This window comes from Octodon degus, unplaced genomic scaffold (genome assembly GCF_000260255.1).
Source record: "Octodon degus isolate 3935 unplaced genomic scaffold, OctDeg1.0 scaffold00049, whole genome shotgun sequence".
NCBI lineage: Eukaryota > Metazoa > Chordata > Mammalia > Rodentia > Octodontidae > Octodon > Octodon degus.
This window is the reverse complement of record NW_004524625.1, coordinates 12,961,971-12,970,492: the sequence shown is the minus strand read 5'-3', so window position 1 is coordinate 12,970,492 and position 8,522 is coordinate 12,961,971. Positions and strand designations below refer to the sequence as shown.

The 8,522-nt window shown below is 37.2% G+C and overlaps 1 protein-coding gene and 1 non-coding gene across 5 annotated transcripts in view; one reads left to right on the top strand and one right to left on the bottom strand.

The window, feature by feature from the left end:
* The window catches only part of Hikeshi (Hikeshi, heat shock protein nuclear import factor), a 37,702-nt gene that overhangs the window by 16,316 nt on the left and 12,864 nt on the right, over positions 1-8,522 (bottom strand). Inside the window, exon 2 of one of the 4 annotated variants that reach the window (XM_023716729.1) lies at positions 5,589-5,743. The exons of the other annotated variants lie outside the window; for them this stretch is intronic. Within the exon in view, the coding sequence (XP_023572497.1) occupies positions 5,589-5,652 (64 nt within the window). The 5' untranslated portion in view covers positions 5,653-5,743. The remainder of the gene's footprint in view (positions 1-5,588; positions 5,744-8,522) is intronic. 4 annotated transcript variants of the gene reach the window in all.
* LOC111817128 lies at positions 4,777-4,882 on the top strand. The gene has a single exon (XR_002821392.1). It is a non-coding gene; the product is annotated as a U6 spliceosomal RNA (small nuclear RNA).

Sequence of the window (8,522 nt, the reverse complement as noted above, 5' to 3'; positions counted from 1 at the left end):
AACACTCCTGCCATTTAAAAAAAATAAAATAAGATAAAATATAGCAAATAAATAAAGATTAAAAAAATAAAATGCAGCAAACTAAGATATTCATTCTACACGTTCCCTACTTTTAAGTTACATATATGGCTGAAACAGGTCATGTTCTCTGCACATAACTGTTCAGGCATTAGGGACGAACATGGACTATATATCCATCTTATAAACCTCCGCAGATTTTTCACAGGGTCTTGCTTATAATTACATCTTGTTGTTTTCCTGGCATCTGCAAATCAAAATGCAATACTTGGAAGCTGGACACTTTGAAACCTGTTACTGATGGCTTGTAATTTGAACCAAGGGTGTTTATCATGTGTGATCCATAATTTGCAAAACTATTTTTATATTAACATTTGACCCAGTGACTCTTCTCATTTTTACACCTATTTCCTTCCAACCAGCTTTCCACATCTGTCTGCTTGCAAGCCATATTTACTCAAGTCCGAAGTACAAATATGATATAAAATTACCAGCACCCATCTTTTTACTACTAATTGAAAAAGTCACAAAATACTGTAATAATTCTTTCTTCCTAAATGACTAAGTAAAATACCATATATTCTTTTGGTCTTCAGAAATATACTTTTCAACCATAAACTACTTGAGAAAATTCAGAAGTGATCATCATCTAAAGATACAGAATCTGGGATTTTGCTTTTACAAGTAATTTCACCCCATTCAGTATAGAATATCTCCTTTTGTATTTGTATTTTGTATTCTTATTTCTCTAGTAATTTCCTATCAACTTCTCTGCCATTAAGAGAAAAGTGTAAATTCCATATACTGTTTTAATAAAAGCTAAGAAGACCACAAGGATGTCCTCTTTCGTACTTCATGAACGATGGCACTCTCTCGAGTAGTGCAGTAACAAAACTTACACAGGGTAGTGCAGGGACAAAGGTCCACAGGCCAAATCTGGCCCACAACCACCTTCTGTGTGACCTGGGAGCTAAGAATGGGTTTTAAGTTTTGAGAGATGTTTTTGCCTTTGATGTTGCTTTCTAATACCGGGGATTAAACCCAGGGTCTTCACACTGAGCTGTATCCTCAAAAACTTTTTATTTTAAGACAGGGTCTCATGAAGTCACCAACTGCCTAGGCTGGGCTCTGAAAGTTGTGATCCTCCTGCCTCAGCCTCCCAATGCACTGGCATTTACAGATGTGCTTTTTATAGCTCAGTGAGAAGTCCCTGGATTCAAAATTCATAACACACAAAGTTGTTTAAAGAATAACATACTACAGGGACCATTTGAAGCCCGAAAGTCTTTTTTTTTTTTTTTTTTTTTTTTTTTTGGTGGAACCGGGGATTGAACTCAGACTCTTGCCCTTGCCAGGGAAGCACTTATTTCACTGAGTCATCTCCCCGGCCCCTTGAAAGTCTTAAAAAATATTTACTATCTGAACATTCATAAAAACTGTCTGCTAACCTCTGCCCTAGACAATTTCATCATCCTTCTATTTTTTTCTTACTGCTTCAGCCCTATTCCTTTTAGCATAAATGAGAATAACTGACGAATAAGAATGAAATAATTTGCTGGTTGAAATAAAAAGTTTCAAGATACAGGAACATCCTGATAGGCATCTTATATTTAAAAACTGATCCACTGCAGTGCCAGCCCCGCCCCCAGGGTGCACTGAGATGGCAAGTGAGACTGGGCGTGGTGGCATACGCTTGTAATCTCAGCTCTTGGGAGGCTGTAAACAGGCAGATCACTATGAGTCCGATCTAACAGACCCTGAACACCCTGTAAACGCTTCTCTAAAAAATAAATAAATAATAATAATAAAATAAAAACTGATCCAGTGGACACAAATGGTTATTGAAAGGAAGATGGAGATTTTTTTTTTTTTTTTTAAATTGAACACATACCTTTATTTATTTATTTATTTATTTTGTGTGTGGCCAGCTCAGCCCACCAGGGGGCGGGCGGGCTGGCATGTGGTGCTGGGGGATTGAACCGAGGTCCCTGTGCTTTGCTTGGCTTAGCTTGTTCTAAGAAGGTGCTTTAGACCACTGAGCCATCTCACCAGCCCCGAGATAAAAAAAAATCTATGATTTTTTTTATCTATTTAAAAAATATATATAAATGTTCTCTCTCTTCTTTGGAAGATCTCTAAAATAATGGGGCCAGGGAGACAGCTCAGTAGAATAAGCACTTGCCTGGCAAGTACAAGGGCCTGAGTTCAATCCCTGGTTATGCCAAAAAAAAGAAAAAAAAAAAAACAAAAACAAAAACCTCATGAAATATCAATCCTTCTACTAATTGCTCCAAAGATATACTGAACAACTAAACAACCACAGGCTGTTAAGCTAGTACAGCTACAGGTAGAATCAAAAGGGTAAGGACTAAGAAACAGTTACAGCAAAGTGATTCACCATGCAACAGAACTCAAGCATGACCATGATCACATATGCTGCAGAGCTACATTAATACATCTTATGCCTGCTTCACAGAATTCTTAGCAAGGAATATAAAAATTCAGAAGTCAGCTGGGAAGATAGCGCAGGGGCATCAACACTTGCCTGGCAAGTACAAGGTCCTAAGTTTGACTTTTGTTATCGAAAAATAAATAAATAAGTAATTTACAAATGAAATGCACCTTTCTAAAACCTCTGCTTCAGTTCTACTAGTACCCTGACAAAGCTGCAATTGCACGGTTTACTAATGCATACCGTAAGAGTAAGGTGACTCTCAAAACTTAAATATCTAAAGTTCATTGCTGCACTCTACAGGGCACAAAGACACCAACAATCCCTACTGTCAAGTTCACACTCATAGAGGCAGTAAATCACGCATTTGTTCTCACTGGTTTACTTACTGGGGTGATTTCTAACATGCCATCTAATGCTGACAATCTATGATTTTAGAAAAATGACCCATCATGTATTGAGTATGTGCCAGGCATTATCATGCATTTTGTACACAATCTCTGCAATGCCTCTATCACCTCCAGGAATTCTCTAAAGGTTAAACATTTGGTCCACAGTACACACCCATAGCCTGCACAGTGGCACACACCTGCAGGACCAGCTACTCAGAAGGCTGAGGCAGGAAATCTGAACCAGGAATCCACCTGGAGCACATAAGCAAGACCATACTTGCAGGGGGAGGGCAACATATCCAGCAATGAGTGTCACTAAGCTCTTACGAAGCTATGAAGTTGAAGCTCATTCTAGTTCATTATTTTACCTGTTAATATCAAATTCTGCAGTATCAACTCTTCATTTTTTTTTCTTTTTTTGCAGAACCAGGGACTGAACTCAGGCCCTTGTGCTTGCCAGGCAAGCACTTATTCTACTGAGCCATCTCCCTGGCCCCCAACTCTTGATTTTGATTCCTTATACTTACACTTCACTGAGAAGCCATTCGGAAATCAAACAAGAAATATCAGCAACCAGGGGTTTCCAGCTGGCTCCCCTGCGGTACTTCACAGGACAGACCAACAGTACCACCTTAAGCTTCTGCTTTCCTTTCTAATCCTTTCAACAAGCTCAGCCCTACTTTAAAATGAAAATTAAAATTACTTTACATGTTTTTTTCTGGTAACCGAGCGGCTCAAAATGAACAGAACAGAAATGCCATAGGAAGAAGCTAAAAACAATAACATAAACATGTGACAGCAAACACAAAAAGCCAACAATATTTATAAAGAGGAAATGCAAATGATTTGTTTTTAATTTATTTTAGGTTTTTTTTTTGTGTGTGTGTGACTAGCTCAGGCCACCCTGGGGTTGAGGCTGGTGTAGCATGTAATGCCAGGGATCGAACCACGGGCCCTGTGTGCTTACCTAAGTTTGCCTAAGCAGGCTCTTTAGACCACTGCGTCATCTTGCTGGCCCTATGCAAATGATTCATAAAAACTCTAATTTTAACATTCTCTAAAAAGTTATTCTTGAGTGCTAAACTTTCCTCACAGCTATTATGAAAGCCAAAGCTAAACGACTGTGCCATGTTAAAAACTGAAGTGTAACACCTGGTCCACGCTCAATCCTGATTGAATCCTAAACTGGAGCACAGGGTGGAGAGACAACTGGCAAATGTGAGGGAAGACTGTACGACAGACTTGGGCTCACATTGGGGTGAGGTGGGAAGGGACTAGGGAGAGATGGAAGGCAGAAGGGGAAGGGGAAGTAAAAAAGGATCAAGAAGCAACACATACATGCACCAGTACCTCACAATGAACACAATGGATGTATATATTACAAACATATATTAACAATTTTTTTTAAAAAGGAGAATTTCGTTCACATTACATTTGTTGACTCTGGGCTGGCCAAATAGCTCAGCAGATTAAAGCACGTGCAAGCAGGTGAGACTGGGTGTGGTGGTGCATGCCTGTAATCTCAGCTCCTGGGAGACTGTAAACAGGAGAATCACTACAAATCCGATCTAGTATTGAGACCCTGGACACCCATCCCTAAAATACAAACAATAAATAAATAAAAATTAAAAAAAAATTTGTTGAATCTGATTGTTTCAAAAGAGAATAAAGGGGCCAGGGAGATGGTTCAGTGGAATAAGTGTTTCCCTGGCAAGCACAAGGGCCTGAGTTCAATACCCGGTTCTGCAAGAAAAAAAGAAAAAAGAAAGAAAGAGAAAGAGAATAAAAATCTTGTAATTCTAAAAAAAAAAAAAAAATCTTGTAATTCTGTAAAACGGTAGATGAAATATCAGTAAAAGTTGACAAATGTGAAAAATGAGTATCACAATTCTTTGTACTGTATTTACAATTCAAGTGCTCGCTTCAGCAGCACATATACTAAAACTGGAACGATACAGAGAAGATTAGCACGGCCCTGGACAAGGACGACACGCAAATCTGCGAAGCCTTGCATGTTTTTCTACTATTATGGACTACTGGACTATATTGGATTATTTTGCTGAATTCACGCACCCACAATATTTAAATAGCAATAGAATACCCATCTCTGACAAACTAAAAAAAGGGGATATAAGGAAAGGACCATTTTGTATCTGCATATACAAAATAGGATAGATACACGGCTACTTTCTCTTAATTCAACGAGAAGAAAGATTTGTACTAATAGTGTTTGGACAGGATATCATGTCTGCATCTTCTACTATGAATAACCACTATGAAGACAACAATATGCAATGTATTAATTATTGAAACTGCCCTACTAATGGGTTTTGAAACTGAGTCTTACTGCTTTTTCTCAATAAAATTAATAAAAAATACAATTCAACTGTAATTTAAAATTTTTCAAAATAAAGTTGTCTTTAGTATTCAATGGGGGAAAAATTCATCAGAACTGATAGTTTAAATAAAATGTGGTAAAACTATAAGGTGCCTAATTTTCTTTGAAGTCCTAAAACAAAATGTTAGCCTTTTCTTATAGCAAGAGAAGTCTTTGAAACTACTAGAATCGTCCTTCACAGAAACATACATCCTCTTTATTTATGCCAGTGGTGACTTGGGCAACTATTTCTTATTCTCCTATTAAGTATAATCACATGTTAAAGTGCTACAGACACAATAAAAAAAAAATTTTAAGGCTCTATGTGCTTTTACATTTTACAGCTGACCTACTGTCCTACTCTCCCACGTGCTCTTCCAATCTCCGCCTCTTCTCTTTCCCACTGTCCACATAATTCTCCACTGCAGATGTCACTGGAATTCTCCCTGACTGAGGCACTGAGCTGTGTCCTGTGTCTCTTGAAACATCTTACAATTAGTTAACCTACAGAGAAAAGGAAAGTGTTAAGTTGAACTTTGTGTGTATGAAATAGTATGTGCATGAGGCTTAAACTCTTGAAATACTGTATTAGATATCTCTAAATATTAACCTTTGACAAAAAGTATTTAGTATATAAAATATTTGTAAACATTTATTTCTACCAAACAAATGCAATGAAATATGTATATAAACTAATTATTTTCAGTTACTTATTTTTTGGTAAAAGAATTTTCTTCTTCTAAATTCAAAAATCAAAATTTTAAACTGTAATTTAGAGGAAATTATACTCATGTCCCTGATGTCATAAACCAAAATTTAAAGTTGACTTTACATGAGATTTCATTATTCATAGTTGTTACAGGCTTTGACAGATAGAGAAGTTTTTATAAGTAGAAATCAGTACTTAGGGTATCATCTGAATGCTCAAAGCAATGTCAAGTTTTCTTACAGTTCATACAATTTAATACTACTAAGACTAGATACCACTTGGAGAACTCTAATGACAGTTCAAGGGGAGAAAAACAGGGCTGGAGAGGGGAGATAGCTTGGCAGCAAAAATTCCTGCTTGGCAAGTGTAAGATCCTGAGTTCAATCCCCTGTACCAAAAATAAATAAATAAATAAATAAATAAAAGAACTGGACTACAAAAATAGAAGTACTTCAGTATGTGTAGAAAACAGATTTCGAATTCTAATTAAGAGACTCTTCTACGTCATGCATCAGAAAAGCTGAAGGCCTCACCCGATGGCCCATGCCTGTAATCCCAGCACTTAGGCAGGAGGATTGCTTCAGGCCAGCCTGGGCTACATAGTGAGGTCAAGGCCAGCCTGACCTACGCAGCAAGACTGTCTCAAAAATTTAAAAAAAAAAGAAAAGACGAAAGAAAAAGAAAAGCAGACCATTAGACTTCATTGAGAAAATTAAAGATTAAATTCATTGAGAAAATTCTCAGGACAACCTGGACGATCTCCTAAAACACTTCTCTGAGTCAAATTAAGTCAAAACAAAAGTGAGTAAACAATCATTTTGCCTCTACTGTTCAATTCTGAAGGATGTAGAAATTCTAATTTGGGGAAAATATGTAGAGTATCCATAATAGTTTTTGGCTTCTCATTATCTGATTCTTCTGCATGGCTACCAAAAGCATCAATTTTAAACTAAGGTACAAAGTTGATGAGAATTGAGGTAAATACTTTTAATTCAAAATAAATTACTAAAATGTGGTGTTTGTTCTAACATTGTCATCGTATTCAGAATTTCATAAAGGGAGCAGGCCAAGGAAAATGGAAGATAACCCATAAAATTCAACAAATTTGTTTTTATGACTGTCAGATACAAATGTTTAATTCTGTACTATTAATTCAGTTAACCCTGTACAAAGTTAACAATGCATATTATAAGTCCTGGAAGAACCACTAGGAAATTTAGAAAAATGTACCCTAACATAAGATACATAATACTCAAACACACTCAATTCAAAATATGCCAAAACAAACAGAAAATAAGAAAACAGATAAAAAAGCAGTAATATACTAAACATTTCACTTAAAAAATAGAGGTTCTCAGGCTGAGAAGATAGTTTGATGGGCTAAGTGCCTGCCTGGTAAGCACAAGGACCTGAGTTTGATCCAGGGTACTACATGTTAAAACCAGGCATGGAGCACATGCCTGTAATCCCAGCACCAGAGAGGTTGAGACAGGAAGACCACTATGAGTCTGAGCTGTGTAGCAAAACCCTGTACCAAATAAATAAATAACTTTTAATTTAATAAAAAAAATGGAAGTTCTAAGGACAGATTCAACCACAACTGTTCAATCTGTTAATCTGCTAGGCCTGCTCAATATTCAAGTTTAATCCCTATGCTTATGGGTACCTAGAAGGTTTGAAAAGGCAAAATCTATTACAATCCCATTTATATGTTTTGTTTTGTTTGCTATGTCAACCAGGCTGGCCTTGAATTCACCATGCAAAGCAGGCTGCTCTCAAACATGTAGCTAGATCGTGTTTATATTTTAATGATACAATATTTTCTACTCCAAATACCAGGCCTAATGTTTTACATATCAATGAGGAATTCTAATACTTTCAACATACAAATAGTGCTTGTCACAACTAACTGTAAAAAAATAAAAGCCCAAAACATTTTAAAAGCACTGTCTAAATATTTTAAGCTTCAAGATCTTCCAATTAAGGACTAGCCAGATAGCTCAGTGGATCAAAGCTCTTGCTTAGGCAGATGCAGGGACTGGGCTCAATCCCTGGTGTGCCATGCTGGCCCTGACCCCTGGGTGCGCTGAGATGCCGACTGAGACTAGGCATGGTGGGGCGCACCTGTAATCCCAGCGCTTGGGAGGCTGAAAACAGGAGGATCACCGTGAGTTGATCTGTGTAGCGAAACCAAGATTTTCCAATAAAGCACTGTGCTTTATCACAAATATTGCTTTGATAATTTATTTGTAGATAAAACAAGCATTAGCCATATTATGACAATTGAAGAACTTTTAAAAAGCAGAATAACTTGCCTTATTATTGTAATGAAAAAAACCAATTTCCCATATTAGCTAGATCAAGTGTTATTCTGAGGAGCTGGGGAGAGGGCTCACTGTTATTCTGAGATTAGGTTTTAGCATGTTTTATCTAACCCAACAAAAGAAACTATCTCATGCAGTATTAGTCCTAAAATAGGGGGCCTGCCCATTAGCTCAGTTGTTTACATGCCTGCTTAAAAAAGCAATCCCGCCAAACCAGAAATGCCCTCAAGGCATGTTCAGGCGGCCAAAA